Source organism: Pavona decussata, unplaced genomic scaffold (assembly GCF_977016875.1).
Source record: "Pavona decussata unplaced genomic scaffold, jaPavDecu1.1 SCAFFOLD_386, whole genome shotgun sequence".
NCBI classification, from domain to species: domain Eukaryota; kingdom Metazoa; phylum Cnidaria; class Anthozoa; order Scleractinia; family Agariciidae; genus Pavona; species Pavona decussata.
In genome coordinates, this window is record NW_028145758.1 from 57,296 (window position 1) to 76,621 (window position 19,326).

The window sequence follows — 19,326 nt, forward strand, 5'->3', positions numbered from 1 at the left end:
TTAAATAACATTTATTATTATTTTTATTTATTTGAAATACTTCCTTGGAGCACAGTGAAACAACACATACACAAACGGTAAAATATTGTTTTTCAGCACTAAAACAGCGTTCAAATATTCAAGTGGGCGGTCACGTGAACATTATCCAAAGGGATCGGAACCGCCGATATTTCACGCAAGTATCAACATTTTTAAGGAAAACCCCAGTATTGACGATATTGAGTATTTGGTATTGATGTCGGCCCAACAGTTATCATGCTGTAGTTTTGCTAGTGCCGTCTTTCAACATAGATTACGTTTCTTTGTTTCAGCAAAGCTGTGTTTCTGTTTTCAAACTATCATTTATCTCCATGTTGCATTTTTCAAATTTTGGATTTTTCTCTTTATAAGATTCCATAAATCATAGCAGTTTTTGAGCTGATAGCTCAGGATTTTAAAGACTACCAGTAAGAGAACACCTGTATGCTCCTTCAGTACATTCAGACACTTAAAAACTTATGAAATGTGCTGGTATGGTGCATAACATTTGTCAAACAAGAATAGCTACAGCTACATGCAGTAATAATTAATAACTTTATGCTAACCAATATCATTAAAAATCCACGACTCTATCACCAAATTCTGTTCTTATAATCTTTTTACCAAATTGCTTTGTGTTCTCAAGCTCTTTTGGAACAACTTGGTCCATAACCTCCAACATCTCCTTGAGTTCCTCAGCTATCTTGCAGTCTAGGGTCAAAAAAGATGTTGCAACTCCAAAATGACCCATCCTGCCTGTCCGACCACAACGGTGAACATAATCTTCAATGCTGTCTGGTAAATCATAGTTTATGACATGCATTACCTCTGGGAAGTCTAGACCTCTTGAACCAACATCTGTAGCCACTAAGACATCCACTTTGCCTTCATGAAATGCACCTACCAACTTAAAACGATAATCTTGTGATTTTTCAGAATGAAGGCCTGATGCATGGAACTGTTCTCTCTTAAGCAAATCAGTGACGTTATCCACATTCTGAATGGACGACGTAAAAACTATGACAGGTGGAAATGGTGTACTTCGCAGCACTTGAAGAAGTCTAGCTGACTTTTCATAATGATACAAAAACATAACATTTTGCTGTATGGTCGGCGATATCAGACCAGCTGGTCCCACTTGGATCGTAATGGGATTCAAAACGGCAGATCTTGCAAGTCTTTCTAAAGATTCTGGCATGGTCGCAGTCCAGAGCAGTGTCTGTCTGGCCCTGATGGTCCCAGTGGCGAACCCCACAACCTTCCTCAGCTGTTCCTCCATGCCCATGCTGAGCATCTTGTCGGCTTCATCCATGACCAAGTATGACACCTTGTCCAGACTGAGAAGGCCACGTTCACACAGGTCTAGTAGCCTACCAGGTGTTGCTATGACAACATCAACGCCACCTTTCAGCTGTTGCACCTGTTGGGAGATTGGTATGCCACCGCAAATTCCAACTGACTGATACCTTGTGATGACTGGTATTGCTCTAGATAAAGAGTAAGACGAAGGTATCATCCTGGTACCTTGTGGATAATAGCTTTGCATACCTTTAGACACATTATAAGGGAAGTATGTTGTGTTTGCCATGTTTGATATATTCATTTGACTTGTGCTACCACTCTGTACAAAGCCAACATTATTGGCACATTCTTGTGAAAATGTCATTTCACTTGCCCTGATTATCAAACAGTTCAGCAATCCCGACACATGATCTGACACTTGACGCATAAGCTCTCTAGTAGGAGTCAAAATAAGAGCTACTGGGCCCTGCCCAGGTAAGCATGGCTCCCTTGTTTTAAGGAACACACACAAGGGTAAGGAATATGCCAAAGTTTTTCCTGAACCAGTCTCGGCTAAACCTATGATATCTCTGCCGTTCATTACACAACTCAGTGCTTGCATTTGAATTGACGTGGGCCTTTCATAACCATTATCAACTAAGTACTGTTGAAGTTCTAGTGGTAAATTCAAATCTTTGAAGCTTGTTACAGGTTTGGGGCAGTTTTCTCCTTGAACTTCGATTCCATTTTGCCACCTTATTTCATCAACCTGTTCTTCAGAAAGCTGAGTAATGTTTTCCTGCTCGTGGTAGTAGGAATTCATTAAATTGTCTTCCTTGTCAGTTGCATTTCGTTTCACACTCTTTCTAAGAGGAACAAATTCTTCTTTCCTTCCATCTTTGCCGGATCTCCCTTCCGCCATTTTGAAAAATGACTAAGTTTGTTGCAGCGGTTTAACGTAGAAAATATCCTCACGCACGTATTCCTGCTTAATGCCGCTGTACAAAAATCAAAACTCAAAGGTTCAGTTTCGCTGGGGTGATTTGCCGTGGAAAGCATCAAGAAATCCCCACTCGAAAATGTTTAAAATATCTCAGAAGGTTATACAGTGTCGCTACTAGCGACTGTAGATAATTTTAAATTGCTCTCACATAAAAGATGCAAATTTCCGTCGTCGCTGGCTGTGTTGTCCTCTTTGCTCTGTTATGGCAGGTTGGTTTTCTTCAAGGTCTCGTATCGACATTGTGGAGTTGCTTGGTTGCACTCATGGGAATTTTCTCAGGCGTTATGCTTTATCTGCTGTCCGGCAAACAACGGATTCCACCAACGCCAACGCCATCTAAGAAAGTTGAAACTGTGAGCCGTTTTCTCGCCAAATTAAACCGAAGCCAAACGCATAAACCGTACAAGCACAAGACAGTTGTCTCTCGGCCGGTGGATAAGACAATCCAGGAGGTTTTTGATTTGTTTATTCGCGATTTTTGCCTGTCTTGGTTTCGCGATTTGGGAAAAGACGAGGCTGCTTTCGTTGATCTCTTAACTGAGGAACTGTGGGTTGTCACGGCGAATGTTGTCGACAGACTCAAATGCATGGACACCGTGAAATTTCTGTCTAGTGATGTCGTTGAAATCCTGAGCAGGCACTTCCAACAGCTTCGTCTCGCAGATACACGAACCTTCTCAGACAATGCGCTACCTTTTGTACTCCATCCCTGCCTCAAGAGCAGAGCTGAAGAACTCGATTATCTTCGGAAAGCTTCAGAAGTTTTGCTGTACTGTGTGCTGCCTCCAAAGAATTCTCGTTGTTCCACCATGCGGTGTCTTCTGCGTGAAATTTTAGCTTGTTCCGTTTTTCAGCCACTAGCTGATATGCTCTGTGATCCAGATTACATCAACCAGACTCTTCTTGTTCACTTAGAAGCAAAAGAAGCTCTTGCAGCCCAACACAAGCAGGGTTATGCATATGCAGAAACATACGAAGACTTTATCAAAATGATCAACACATCAAACTCTGTGGAAGCTCTGAAGCAAATCAGGTATTACTAATGACACGGATTTATCTGTAATTAAATTCTTGAATCTGCTTGTTTTGCCATGGCCCCATTTGTTATGTAATTGAAGGAGGGTCATGTGGGTGTCCAATTACAGCCATTCAATAGGTGGTTTTCACCTCACACATCGTCACGTAAGTGAAAAAATGAAATCCTCAACCATTCAATAGATAAAGTCAAGAAATTGATATGTTGTAGAAGAGTAATACATAAACAACGTGTGAAAGCCACAGGGCTGTGCGATATCTCCTAATCGAGTTATTCGAGAAAATGTACCACGGAAAATTACAGACTTTAGTATGGGGCACCATGTTGGTGCCCCGTCTGATGGGCACCAACATGGCGGCCGGAAACCAGCAAAAACATCTGGAGTTTACCTTGGCTATTTCAAAGCCTTTCTTCTCTCTGCTGAACTTTCACACATTGACATTAACGCTTTTATTAAATGTTAGCTGATCAGACCTAAAAAAAACACGAGGCGAATCGATGTTTTCATGTACGTGACATGTTTAGAGCAGGAATCCTTCTGTCACGCACTGCGCAAAAATCTAAAATTCAAACTGCTCTATTTTCAAAACAAAGAATGCTATCCTGCTGAAAACAAGCAAGCCGATGGAAATTTAGATTTTCTTATATGTGATGAGGATAAAAACCCAAAATTGTGTTTAGTTATGAATTTCAGTTTATTGTGACCTCATGTGAAAACCAAGAATTGCATATACAGTTGAACCTCTATGTGTGACCACCTGTCATAAGAGACCACCTACTGTATCCAAAACACCAAATTTTCCCAGTCAAAGCCCTATAGTTGGAACCTCTCATAAACGCCCACCTCTCATAAGCAACCACGACCCCCTTTTTGAGGCGTGGCATTATAATTTTTCATTGTTGTTAACCTCTAGAAAGCGAACAGTTGAGACATGGTCTGACCTCAATTCTTGCTGTATGTAAGTACGCTATTCAGAGTTTACAAGGAACTCTAGGTGACAACCTAGCAATGCTCGTTTGTAACTGGGAAAATGCATGGAATAAATTCTCTTCAAATAAGGCTGTCAGAGCTGTTCCCGGAAGAGACCCCATCTGGTCCAACTCTCGTAAGTGACCACCTCCCTTAAGTGGCCATGAAAATTAATCATGGCATTTTGGGTGGTTGCTTACAGGAGTTTTGACTGTAGGTATACCTGTAGGACAGTTGTACCCGGTGCGCCACCCATAATGAAATCCCTGCTTAGTAGCACCCCATCTAGGGGAAGAAGTACGGGGTGTCAGTCAACAACATGTAATTCTCCTTTGCTTTATGTCATTGAAACTAGAGCTATTTTAAAGTTCCAGCCTTGATGAGCCAACAACGTGATCATTCATTCTTTTGGATTTACCCGTAACACAAATATATCTTTTATATTTCTCTCCCTACCAGGTATCATATTATTGCAGAAATCATGCAGGCAACTACAATTAATAATTTGAAAGGAATCGACCAGTTTGGACAGGATGACAAGCAGGGTAAAGCACTGAAAAAGGATGCCCAGCTGAGAGCGCGCAATCTCAAGCTCTACATTAATCAGTGCACAGTCGCCAAATCTCAGTGTGAACGTCGCATCAAACTTTTAGGTGGTCCAGACTACACTAATAATGGAGCCACAGAAATTCGACAGGCAAGACAAGAAAAAATCAAGCCAGCTCACAAAGTTGCAAAACCTCAAGCCAAAGTACTGAGTTTTTCTGAAGTCATGGAGAACAGCTTAGCAAGGAGCTTTTTCATGTTGTTCCTTCAGAACAAAACTGGCAGCAAGAATATGCTCAGGTTTGACACTATTAATAAAACTTCCAACTACAGTCTGTACAGTCAACTCTCACATGGACACCCCGATAATACGGACAACAGCTAAATCCCCAACAAAAATAAAATAATTACAGACGTTTGACTGAAAAAAATTCCCGCTATTATGGACTCTACAAACGTACAGTCCCAAGGGTGTCCGCAATAAAGGGAGTTGACTGTACTTGCAAGTTACGTTTGTTGTGGAAGATGTGCTGAAAAAGCGTTTAGTATGTTAGAGTGGCAGATTCAGGGTCTCAATAACTGCAGTGATGGATAAAAAAGTTATCCATGACAAAAACTGAAATTTCCATGTGTATAGTGAGAATACATGTACATGTACATAGTCCTGAATGATCCTTTTACGGTGTACCTCAATCTTGTTAAATCCTTGATTGTGGTGTACCATTTTATTACATGTATATCCAATTAGAGAGGTCATGAAACAGCTAACTAGTACTCTAAATTTTTTCATATTACAGTACTGAACAGTTTACCAGCCTACATAGGTTGCCCCATTTGTTCAGAAAGCTGGTGACATAGTTCACTGGATAAGTGCCCAGTGCTCAGATAGAGTCTACTCCAACTGTTGAATTTTTTCCACTGGTTTTGAACTTTTAACTTGGGCGTGATAAGATAATGGTTACTACTGCTCACACTAAATTCTTAAATAAATCTTGAGCACACATTGCATATAAGATGTACATGTAGATACATGTAGTCAACAATGCGCATAGTGCCGATTTGGCTATAATTATTTCATTTTCTAACAAGCATGAGTTAAATAATTAAAGACAACCCAGAAATATTGCTAGATCTTGCTGATTTTGCTTTGCAAGAGTAACCAGAAAACAATTATTAATTTTTTTTTAATGGTTGCTATTTTTTTGGGCATGTTATGATGGCTTATAATATACCATGGCCACTAAGCCAATGAAAACTAGTTGGAATTGCATTTTCCAATGATCATGTTTTTTAATAAAATTAATTTGTTTATTTCACTGCAGTTTTTGGATGGCAGTTGAAAATCTTAAGCTGGTCAAACACACTGAACTGCACACAAGCGCACAAGAAATATACCAAGTGTATGTTGCACCATCTTCAGACAAGTCTGTTATGTTGGACACCACTCTGATCCGAGGAATGGAACAGTACCTGACTGGAACATATGGCCTGCAAGCATTCTTTGAAGCACAGAAGAAGGTGTTTAATAATCTTGAGGAAAGGTTTTACCGCAAGTTTGTGCTGAGTGAGGAATATTTTATGTTTGTGTGCCAGTCAGAGGCAGAAATGGATGACTTGCGTGCTCAAAAGAGGGGTGAAGATGATTTGGAATTCAACTGGAATGATGACCCGGATACCTCTGATGAAGATGTAATTAAATAATATCATTAATATTAACTATTAAGGTTAATGTTGAGAGGCTTGGTGGAAAAGTGAAGGGGTGCCTGGAAAAAAGCCTTAAGTGACTTCTGATAAATAGCTAGATTCTCTTTCCAAATTTCATTGTATTCGCTTTTGAAACAAAAGGAGTATTTGACCTTACATCAAAAGTCACTTAGGGCCTTATTCCACGCACCCCTTTAAGTGGCATCAATTTAAATGAAATTCTACTTCAATTGACGGGGTGCCTGGAAAATAAATGTAGCTTCTCCTTCCAAATTTATACCTTGCATTTCCTTGTATAGAAGGGGAGTTTTTGATGGGACATCAAGAGTCACCAAGTGCCTTTTTCCATGCACCACTTCAATAACTGTTATCGGCGTAGGTGTTGTAGGTTAAAATGAATCCCAGGTTAAAATGATTTCAACCTAGGTTGATTTGTATTTTCCTTTGTTTCAGATGTAAATTACCCAACCCAAAGGAAAATACAAATCAACCTATAAATTTTGAAATCATTTTAACCTGGTTTCATTCTATCCTACAACATAGGTACTGTCAAAACATTTTTGTTTTCAATTGGCTAAGCCCTGATTCAGTATGTTGTTGTAATATTGTTCAAAACTTAAAATTGTTTGTTTTCTAAACAGTCCTAGTTATAGCGAACAAACATAATCTTTATTCCAATATTTATTGTAACTTGTTGCACTGTTTCTTTAGTCACTGTGATTAATGTTATTGTAATATTACCATGACTTTTAGGTGGAAGGAGATGAAAGTGATGGAACCCCAAAGCTTGGTGGGTAAAATGTAAAAATTCTGATACCTACATTCACGTTTTAATAGAATTAAATAATAATTATTTTAATGGCCTGTCGTGTATGCTGTTTATTGTGATAATCTTGGTTACTAACTAAATCATTTACACTGCTCCTTAATAAAATTATTAAAACATTACATGTTATGCAATGCCGTAAATGCTAAATAGGACGTAAGCCAAGCACAGTGGAAGAGCGGAGTGATGCTATTGTGAACAAGTTGGAAGTATTGGATCAAAGACTTGCTTCTAAGGTAATAATTGTAGGTATTTTAAATTAGTTTTAATACAGTGCTGTATTACTTTTTTAATATGTCAGTCAAGTTTCCTTCCCCCATAGATTTCTGAAGCAAAATAAAATGTTGAAACCGTTTTAACAGGTATATGTAAAATTATCCGGGATGAGGTTGGTATGGTTCAAATAGTCAGATACTTCTGCTGTCAAAGTTTTAACAGGCATTTAGCACATTTGGCTAGAGCCTCTGAACAGTAATAGATGTTGTTAAATGTGTACATTTGAACATTCAAATCATTTTATTTCATCATCCCATGTTTGAGTTTTTCCATATGCATGATTGTGAATTATTTTTACATGTTACACTTATTTTATTTACAATTTTTACCAAATACTATGAAATACGTAATATGTAAATGATGAAAAATCGTTGGAAAAAAATTTCCGAGCCCCCAGCAGGAATTGAACCCATGACTTTCCAGTTTCTAGTCTGGATGCTCTAATCACTGAGCTATGGGTCACTCATGTAGTGAGCAGGTCACAGGCTTGGGGATACAAGGCTCAGGACTTTGCATCTCGCTAGCACACTGGACACTCATCATATCAGCAAATTACCTGCATCACGCAAGCACATTAACCGCTAAGTTACCTGCATCTCGCAAGCATATTAAATAAGCATTGTGTACACTTAGAAATTTAGCGAACCAGCCAACCACCCAATGCTATAAAATAGATGATAAATTATGTACACTATGAAAATTCTCGGAAAAAGATTTCTGAGAGAATTTTCATTGTGTACACAACTATCATCTATTTCATGGCATTTGAGTGGTTGGTTGGTTTTACCAAATAGTTGTTAAAATGAGGAATAAAAGATTTCTTTAATAATTAGTGGACACTTCATTCCAGACACAGCAACTAGAACTAGTAAAGAGAAGCTATGGAGCTGGAGTACAGGTAAGCTCATTTTCCATAAATTATGGTGTTGTAAGTCTGTTGTGATTGGAGGCGTACAAGTCAATTTTATGTAGTTGTGGGATTAGCCCATAATCTTAGCATTACTTAGCTTAGTGACCTTGCTCGTATACTTAAGAATACTTGTATTGTTAGACTAGACTCAGTTATCTCTTATTGATCATCCTGTTATCATTGTTTTACATTAAATACTAGACTGGTCTATTCTGCCTTCTCATTGCCTCCAATAACGACACGGTAGTTGCTGTAATTTGATTTCTCAAGGTTGTCTTTACTGTTCATTTTCACAGGAAATGGAGCAGATAGAAAGAGAGATTGAGAAATTAAAAATGGACAGAATGCAACTGGAATTTCATGTGGAGAGAACTGGTACTAACAGAACTAAGTCACTAAAAAAACTTATTTCTGTCAAAGGCTGTTAAAATTAAATATAAATAATAATTTTATTATTGCGATGGTTAAAGTCAGTGGATAATGGGATAACAAGTTCAATAACACCTATTATTAAAAACTGAATTATTGTATAATGCAATTCAAGGAATTTGATTGGCTTAGCGGTTATGGTATATGAGCCATTATACCATGTGCGAGAAATAGCAACCATAAATTGCCTTCTGGTTGTTCTTGCAAAGCGAAATCAGCAAGATCTAGCAATATTTCTTGGTTGTTTTAAATAAAACAATTATTCCGCTCGTGCTTGTTGGATACGACATGATTATAGCCAACTCGGCACTATGTGCCTTGTTGGCTATCTATCATCTCATATCCAACTAGCATGAGTGGAATAATAATTATTCCACTGTTATTGTTATTGCGATTATTGTTAAGTATGTCTCATATTTTTATCAAAAACTGGATCATTACAGTTGAAAAAATACAATTCCAGAGTTTTCATTGGCTTATAATTGAAGGGCTGAGAGCATAACCGACCTATGTCGAATCTTAGGCCGTTTTTTTTTTCGGAATTGTCTCAATTTTTGCATGTAGGCAATGGGATATCATAATTCATTATACCATGCCCGTGGAATAATTAAGTTAAATAATATTTTCTTAATATTTTGATCCCTTGACATGTACATTGCACTGATTTAGCATAATTCAAAACACATTATTTTCTTACCTCCTGAGTGCTAGCAGATATTATTTTGAATTCTAAGTTACTGTCAGTAAAATCTCCATACTTCAAGTCTTGACATCTTGCTAACTTGAATCAAATGCAGTTCTTTTTCTGCATCACTTTGTGACATGATCTAACACTTGAACAGCGTTGTATACATGTTAATGGCTCAAGTTATTATCAGTGACTATTGTGTAAACTGTTCATATTCCTGTTAATTTATTGATTGATTGATTGATTGATTGCTCTTTTTTGCAAGAACAATGGTGCAAAAATTTGGGGAAATGGAAGATAGAGATTCCCAGTGTGGAGGTATATTAACAATATTATAAAGCTTGAGCAATCTTTTAGCATTTGGACATTATAATATTGTAAAGAATGATAATAAATTAATAATTGACATCATTCTGTCTTCACATCTGACCAAACAAAACGAAAGCTGTACAAATTTTTCATTTGTTTTCCACAGATACCTTTACATGTATGCTTACACACAAATGATAGAAAGTGGCTGCTTATTATTAACCCTTGAAATCCCAATAGTGACTAATATCTAATTTCTTCTTACAATATCACTACTTAAAATAAGCAAACATACAGGTTAGGAGAATGAAGGAAATGATCATTAAAGATAAAATGTCTAGATTTTTAAACAAATTCTCCTAACCAGGGTGATAAGAAACATAGAGCCCTGAGTGAGGAGAGTACAGCTGTACCATATTTATCCGATTAACCGCCCTGGGTGCTTATTTAATTTTAGGCCCATGAGGGTGGGCGCTTGTTCGAGGGTGGGCACTTATTATTGCCAACATTTTCAGCAAGCAAGGGCATTTTAGAGGATAACAAAACAAGGGATAACAAGTTTATTTCACTTCAAGAAGACAAAACAAAGCGCGAAAGCTAACATAAACAAGCCTTAAACAATATAAAAGTTCATTGACTACCGTATCTAAAACCATTTTTGGAACTGAACTGATGTCCCTCTTACTTCATGCTAGCTAGGCTAGTACAGAAACGTTTTTTGTTGGGAAGGGGTGGGGTGGGCGCTTATTTACTTTTTGGGCTTTCAGCCTGGGCGCTTATTCAAAGGTGGGCGGTTAATCGAATAAATACGGGATGTATGTTAATCATATCTTAAAGGAGTGTTCCAGATAAGAGAGGGATCCCAAGCCTGTCAAACGCCAGAGAAAGCTGGCTTCTAGACCCAACAAATTGAATGGCGAACTTAAGAGGAGTATTTTGGAGAGAACCACATAGGTCTATTGACCCTTTAAAACCCTCCAGTGACACCGTAACTTTGAAAGTTGTCTGTCCAGGCACTGTGAAAGGGTTAATTTTAAATTTGTTTAAATGATTGATTGATTGATTGATTTGTTGCACAGTGGAACCCAGACGGTGAAAGGTCCATTCCAGTTTATGCTATCGTGGTTCACAGTGCAGGTGACAGCAATGCAGGGAAGTCAACAGACGGAGATGATACTGCTGTTAATTCAGAAGGCTGGGTTGTAACCAGAAGATTTAAAGATTTTGAGACTCTTCATGTCAAGCTGAAAGAGGTACCTACTTATCGCTAAAGTTTTACGGTATTAACTATAGTTGTAGATACAGAGTACTATGCCTCCTTGTCTAATACCGTTTTATGCACGCAGAAATTAAAGAGGAAACATGTAAATTATATTTATATTGCATTATAACTTATTTTATAATGTAATATAATTTACATGTATCCTCTTTTTGCCTGCATAAAACCGGGTTGTCATATTACAATCCAGGGGAGGCCCTGACCTCATAAGCCACTGGCTTCCAGTCCGAAAAGAATTCGGACCAAAAAAACTATTTGAGGTAAGTTTTCCAAGATTAAGAAACACATAATTTCAGTTAGTTTGGTAACCAGACCTTTCTTAAGGTCCCCATTAACTCTTTTTGAAACAGCTGTAAAAGAATGTAGGTGCTGTAGATATGTGACAGCGTTATCTTTGCACCTTGTAGTGCTGTGCTTGGCTCACTCGTGAACTACCTGTACCTGCAAAGAAGTGGTATAAGTCTATTGATGACGAGTTCCTGGAAAGATCAAGAAAAGCATTGGAAGAGTATCTGCAGGTAGCATAAATAAATTTTACATTTATTTGTTCATCCTTCACAGGTATATTTTATTTACGAACTCACAATATGACCAGCTCCCAGTTGGCTTGATAGCTCAGTTGGTAGAGTACTGCACCGGCATCGCAGAGGTCATGGGTTCTAATCTGTTCGAGCCTGATTTTTTTTTCAGGCTTTCTTTTCGTAGCTGCTTAATTTGTGTAGTAACTGTTCTTAATTTGTGTAGTAACAATTCAAAATATATGTTTCATATATTTACATTTATATAAAATATATCTCTGTTGCACACGAGTAGTACTAGCCTGCATAGCAAGCATTTCCTTGGAGTTTTGTGCATTTTTTGCCGTTGAACACATGGAAATTGAGACGAGAGTGAAAACAGTCAAAAAGCTAATAATGCACAAAACCCCAACAGAAATATGCTTGCTAGACTGTCTAGAGTAGTACAAGCCCTGGTCTTTTGAAAAGAAAACAAACTTGTTCTGGTTAGTGCTAACATAAGATTTATGGTGAACCAAGACATCGTTTCATTTTCTGCTGGTAATCTTATTTTGTGTAATTTCTTGGAAGTCGTTGCTGGCAGATGAAAAGCTGTGCTTGAGTGAGGAACTCTACTCATTTCTCAGCCCCAGTCCCGAACATTTGAAGAAGCAAAGGTAATAAAAGTTTGTAATGTTTTGTATAATTCCATTTGCTTGGGGATTCCCTGAAACGACTGTTAGTAAAAATTATAATAATGTGACTGTTAATGACAAAAGGGGAATGCCAGAGAAAACAGAACTTGAAAATTAAATTTTCCTTCTCTGAACTAACTTGCAATAATTCCAACCAATTTATTTTGCGACATAACCAGGAACTGAAATTGTAGGGGCGGCTTTCAAGTTTGGAAAGAGATAATAAAATCTACCCTTGTGTGTTCACATTCTCCATAAAACCTTGAATTTGGTCACTTAATGTTGTTGTTTCCAGACGACAAAGAAATGACATACCAAAGTGTATAAATTTTAATGCACTTGCACAATGAGTGTTTTGCTGATTAATAATATTGTTTTCCGATGTTCTTGCTTGCATCATCGCCATCACAGCTTAAGGTCCCTATTGCAAAACCATGACATCTGCTGGCTTCAAATTTCTTATAGTGCATAAAGGCTGGATTTTACAGTGATCATAAATAATTTTAATACAACTTATACCTCAACTCTTTCTTTTTTGTGTGTTTATTGAACTCAGTGAACCAACCAAGAAAGGGTTTTCCCTTCTGTCAGTGTTAAAAAGGTAGGAATTATTAATATTTAAAACTGCAGTGATCGTACCATTTTAGGCCACTGCTGTTTAAAGTTATAAAATGGCATAGTTTTACTTTTGCTTTTGCTGTACTTTTTACATAATTAAACTTCTTAATGTAAGGTAACTGTAAATTTTGCTTTCACAATAGCTTACCTTTCGACATCATTCCAGCTGAGGAGGCTGATGAGGTATGGAACATTTTGTTTAATTTATAAGTTTCATGTATAATGTCTTTGAAAGTAAGAATAATGTTAAGTTTTATAAATTAATAATGTTTTTGTTTGCTATGTCAGTGGAACATCACAACAAATTACACTTTTAACTTCTTTAAGAGCACATGGAAATAATAATTTTATTACTATTATGAATTAAGAACATGCAGAAGATCAAGGAATTTTGCGGTCCAACAAGAAAAAATTAAAACCTTTATCAAAATAATGTACTAACAATCAGTCATATTTGTCATTGATTAGAATGGGTAAAGTATAAACTACTTTTTGTAATTAAATTTAATTATTTTTTAATATCACATGCTATAGTATACATGTTCATGTGTGTAGTTGAGTGGAATAACTCACAAACAGGTTCTATATTAATTTTCTTGTTAGGAAACTGGCCTTGATCAGGAGGATAGGTAAATATATTGTAGCAATATTATTGTCATAAAATTAAACTTCATGAATATAATGTAATGTTTAAAACACGAGCAGTAGTGTCTTGTCGGGATTTAAAACCACGAGGCGCAGCCGAGTGGTACTTTTAAACCCCATCAAAGACGTGCTGCAAGTTTTCTTGAACGGCTTCAAAAATATTCCTGGAAAAGCGTGTGTCAAGAGAGTTCACAACAATGATGTTTTTGTGAACGTTGGAAATTAGCATATGAGAAAAACATTAAACACCACATACTAATAAGGAGGAGGTTTTATCAGGTTTTAAAACCACTGCATGTGATGTTTTATTGACCATTTGATAGGTCAATGGGCTTATGAACTATTAATGAGTTTTTGAAATTATATACAACTGTAGAGTTCATACACTTTGTGGTTGGCAATGTTTTGTTAGCAACAACAAGTAGCATGCCTTGCATATAACCATCACCAAGGCTGTCAACTCTCGTGGATAATCCGGGAGTCTCCAGATTTTGAACCGTATCTCCCGGTCTCCAGATTTATGTCTGTGATCTCCTGGATAATTGATTTGCCATTTGCCCCCCCCCCCCCTCCCCCTTCCCTACTGAACCAGTGAATTTGGCCTTGATGCGACGCCTCTGTTAGGCGCTTTGTTATTGCTGACCAGGGAAGTGATATTCTCCATATTTGAAGACGTGTGAGGTTGACAGCCCTGTATCATTGACTTTTTACGTTACAGTGCTTTGCGTAAGGATTCTATAGCAGAACCATTTTATGGCTTGATTGGGGAAATATTTGAACTGAAAGGAGGTAATTAGTGTTGTTGCTGCTTTTGAGGTCACATAATTATTTTACACCCAGATAATAAAAGTCCAACTGTACATTTTTACTGTGACAATTATATGTAAACTGGTGTTTTGTGTCACTCATTATAAAACAACTGCTTTCATGCTTAATAAGTTGTAACATAACTGTACATTTTTATGAGAATATTGCAGTATCTGTAAACCATAGTTTATTTATTTGTTAATATTAAAAGACAAATTTGCAATTTCAGTTTTCAAGTGGCTGAGAAGAACTTTAATAGCATTTGTGCAAGTAACATTTGGAGGCACCATCAACAAGTGAGTTATTAAGTTACTTGAAATGTTTGGAATCTTAGGGTGCGTAACTTTCTTTGGGAAAATCTGAATCCAGATTTTTGATCCAAGATCACTCTAATGCTAAAAAGTACAAATGTAGCGAAGAATTAAGAAAGTGTACAGTGTGTTCACCACCTGATGGAGTTTAATTCCTTTTGACTGCGTGTAGTCTCCTTCACAGCCGCTCAGGCCAGAGTCACACAACGCTCCCCATCCCCACGCATGACTCCGTCCCAAGAGGCTGTGAAGGAGACTAGATTGTGTGCTGAGTGAAATCATTTCTTCCTGTTTAGAGAAATTCATCGCATGGTTGAGTGGCTAGTATCTGAATCAATGGTGATGTACTACATTCACCTGTTTCGTGATTCCACTTGGCCAGGAGGGGAGCTGGCAAAACCTGCTGCACAGAGGACTGAAGTGGTGAGTATTTTTCATAATCTTTGGCTTCTGTTTTCACAGCATTTTTAGCATCCTGTTTCTCAAAGCTGTAGGCAGTGATGGAGAGCATAAGGCAAACGGCAGGAATGACCACATGACCAAGTTTACCCTATATTTCCCCTTTGCTGTTTGAAGCTGTTTCTTAGCAAAACTCAGTAGTTTTGCAAATAGCATCAAAGGTCATATTTATAATTTTGCACTATTTTCATCTGCGTATCCATTTTTTGTAAGAAAACATCAATGAGAATCTCACATTTGCCATTTACTTTAAACACAAGTTTAAATCTCTCTATGGATGAGTTCCCACACCAAAAGTTCTGGTATAGAAGTTTTATGAAGAACTTAACACCTAGTACATTGTACATGTACATGTAGTTAATTTAAAGATTCTGAGATTGTAAGAGGTTGTGTATTGCTACTCAAGGAGACACTTTTTGCAGGAAAAACTTGAAACTAGCAAGAAAGCAAGACAAAAACTTCTGAAGAACATCCCAGGTTAGCAAAAATGAAACACGTAATGCACAATGTGCATTATTTTGCAAGGCTGCACAGTTCAGTAATGTTTCATATTCATTTTCAGTTGTAACTCTAATTAATTTTTAATCATCCACTTGTTACTGTAGTTAATCTTAAAAGAGGTCATTGAAAGCTGCCTTTGGTCAAGAGCATGCACTTTTTTAACAATTATAATATTAATATTGTAAACAATTATTGTAAATACAAATAAAGTACTAATTAAAATAAATATTAATTATAATAAAATATTACAGACACACCACAAACACAGCACATCAATCCTTAATTCAAAAATCTTCCCTTTCCTTAAATGCTTTGGTTATTGTTGTTGCCCTCCAACTGGAATTATTTCCTTTCTCTGGCAATCAGCAAGGACTGAACAAGATTTAACTGCATTTGTGGTGTGCTTGCATGATATTCATTTGGTAATATTTTTTCATCCACAGAAGTCCTTCAGAATCTCGTGGGCAAGAAAAACAGTAAACTTGGAACTATAAAGGTACAGTGTGCAGCAACTGTTAGAAATAACTTGTGGTAATTGTATTTCCAGTATTTTGGTAAAACAATGTGAAATCCCCCAAGCTAGTGCGGGTCTTGACAATCTGCGAGCCAGCAAGCCAGCGAGCCATGCGAGGCAGACGTGCGAGGCACTCAGGTTAGCCTAAAAAACACTCCGGTTAGCCTAAATAGCATTCAGGTTAGCTTAAATAGCTACCTGGTTAGCTTAATGGTTAGCATTTATGTTGAAGGTTGTTCATGCCTCGCATGCCTCACATGTTTTGTTCATGCCTCGCACGTCTGGCTCACATGCGTCGCATGCCTCGCTGGCTCGCTTATTGTCCACACTCGCTAGTGCTCTCTCAAATGGTTGTGGTTGGTTTTGGATGTTCAATTTGTGGGTACCATGAACATCATCATACAGTAGAACATATGTGCACAGTAGCAGTACTTTTATCTAACTAGCTTATTAATAAAGTAACTGTCTAAAAGTATAATTTAGGTGAAAATTTCATCATTGTTTTTTTTTTCGTTGTTGTTGTTTCAGGTTTTTGAAGCTTTTCAGGATGTCAGAGTTACCAAACACCTCTTCTATGTGAGTACTATACCAAACTCTTCCATTACCTGCGCTGCAATTGGATGAAGTACTTTTTGCTAAACCAAAATTTGCCATCCGCACACTTGTTGCTGATTACATGTAGTTGCTTTGAGTTCTCATTGGTTCATAGTGTTATTTTTAGATGCTGTTATTGATCAGAGCTTGCTTTAATAATAAAAAAAAGTTTGTTATTGCAAACAGCTCTTAACAATTTTCATTGTTGTGTGCAGTTCCATAAAATATCCATACTCCCTTCATGGAAGGTTGTTTTGTTTTGCACTCCCCCTCCCCCCTGGGAATTCCGGTTTGGCTTCAGAGTTTGCCTCTAAAATTTTGATTTTCACGACCCCCTCCAACTAGGAATTTTAATGACCTCCCAGGGGATGGGCATGGATTTTTTTCTGGAACTACACATTCCATTCACATTCCCAAGTTAGTCAAATAACTGTCCTAATGTGTTGATCTGATTTACACTGTAAATGACAATAATATTCACTGGTTCCTAGCTTGCCTGTGCATGAAAATATGATTTGGAGTGAAATAATTTCAGGTCAAAATTTTGATTCTTACATGTTCCAAAGGACCCTGCAACAGAGACAAGGAAGGTGAAAGGAACTCTGATCACAGTCTTGCAGTTCTAAAGAGTCCTTTCGTCCATAGAGAAGCTTGGCTGCTTTGTTTCACCCGGCTTGTTTTTTTTTTTCCAGGTTCTTTTTGAGCTCATTCTGTTCACTCTTTGCCCTGAAGTCATATCAGAAGAAGTCAAGCAGAGAGCAAGGATAATGCAGAATACAGAATCAGCTTTGCCTTTGAGTAGTACTTAGATATTTGGCATTTGGCATTGCAAACACACAACACACACAGCACCAACTTTATTTGTGTCAAAGTACTTTATTAGCATACCTGCTTTGAATGGGAGAGACAGTAAATACCAAATAAATATTAAGTATAATAAAATTCTAGGGTACTAATACAAAAAAAAAAAAAAAAGAACCAATACTATTCTATTAAAAATACTCCTTGTCTCTACGAACTGCAGACAAAACAGTCAGGTCCACATTCGTTGCTGATTAAGTTCGAGAGATCCATTTGTCTTACTAATTAGGCATCCTTTTTCTACAACTGTGAACTCAACAGCATGCAGATCTAATTTCTGAATTGTGACTCCGTCCAACATATCTGTGCCTATGCTTAAGTTCTTTATGTAAAGACCATAACTACTAGTGGTCATGGTCTCTTTTTAAGTCTGTACTGTAAATTTCAGATCAAAATGATTGGAAGCTGTAACCTATTATTTTTAGATACGAGAGCCTTTTTAGATCACCAAAGAGTGACATAAGCACTTAGTGATGGGGGCGGGAGTTGTATAATTTGGACATGCATCATTCTTGTAACATGGATTTTTCACTGCTGTCACATGATCTTTCTTCACTGTATACTTAAGAATTGGTTCATGCTTAGCGTGCGTATATCGAGTTATGGATGCACGCAGGAAGTTTGGAGAGCACAAGAGAAGCGTAAGACAACTCTAGCTTCTTGAGTGCTCTCCAAACTTCCTGCGTGCATCCATAACTTGATATACGCACAGCTAAAAGCATGAACCAATTCTTTTATAACATAGTGAAAATAAAGTAAATGATTCCTGGAAAACAGGTCTTGTTCGAGTTTAATTACAAAATTCTCTGTACAAAAAAAGAGGCGAAAATGGTTTCTCATATCGGCTTAATCTTAACGTTTCTTTAAGCTTCAAGCTCTTATAAATATACATTTTTTATGGTGTTGTCTCGCTGTAAAAGTTTTATAATAACACAGCGCGCACATGCTTCCCCCATCTGACTTGCACACGTCATCGGATGGACACACAGCCGTGCGTATGTTGAGAAATCTACCATGATGACGCCAATAGGAATTAGATTAGGATGCACGTGCGCTATCATGTTATAACTTATACTCAAAGTCTGTTGTCTCCCAAATTGGTTTTAAAAAATTTCATACCACTCACTTATTAAAGGCATTTATGGAAATTTACAGTGTACTTTGCATAATCGAAATTTATTCACTTCTTCTTTATTACAGACTGAAATTATTTTTTTGTGAATCTTACATGCATAATTAAAATGAGTACAGGAAGCTAAGATCACAATTTAGTGGATAAAAGCTATGGAAATTTAAGATTTAATTTATTGTACAGATAAAATTATATTTGTTAATTGATTATTAACAATAAATCAAGTTTATTTATGAATTTACCTTTATGTATTTAAGTTTACTTTTGGAAAAAATAAATAAAGAGTCTAATTACAGGAGGAGTCTGAGTATTGTTTGTTGACAGACATGTCAGCCAGGCTGTCTGTGAACAGGTTTGCATTTGGTTTGGGCAAGCAGTGAAGCCACAAGAATGAGCTGACACAGAGACCAAGACACT

The 19,326-nt window shown here is 37.2% G+C and overlaps 2 protein-coding genes across 2 annotated transcripts; one reads left to right on the forward strand and one right to left on the reverse strand.

Moving 5' to 3' along the window:
* Positions 1-573: 573 nt before the first annotated feature.
* On the reverse strand, positions 574-2,370 carry LOC146451446 (putative ATP-dependent RNA helicase DDX41). Its single transcript, XM_085099009.1, has one exon. The coding sequence runs from the start codon at positions 2,219-2,221 to the stop codon at positions 593-595; it is 1,629 nt and encodes a 542-aa protein (XP_084955135.1). The 5' UTR covers positions 2,222-2,370; the 3' UTR covers positions 574-592.
* An 86-nt stretch (positions 2,371-2,456) lies between these two features.
* Positions 2,457-18,713, forward strand: LOC146451447 (sorting nexin-25-like). The gene is made up of 21 exons (XM_085099008.1): positions 2,457-3,335; positions 4,768-5,154; positions 6,177-6,543; positions 7,312-7,348; positions 7,538-7,620; positions 8,511-8,558; positions 8,867-8,945; positions 9,953-10,005; positions 11,076-11,249; positions 11,683-11,793; positions 12,364-12,449; positions 13,024-13,068; positions 13,229-13,268; positions 13,689-13,714; positions 14,449-14,519; positions 14,767-14,833; positions 15,145-15,271; positions 15,730-15,784; positions 16,252-16,304; positions 16,851-16,898; positions 17,609-18,713. The coding sequence occupies exons 1-21, from the start codon at positions 2,458-2,460 to the stop codon at positions 17,723-17,725; spliced, it is 2,952 nt and encodes a 983-aa protein (XP_084955134.1). The 5' UTR covers position 2,457; the 3' UTR covers positions 17,726-18,713.
* The last annotated feature ends 613 nt before the right edge of the window (positions 18,714-19,326 follow it).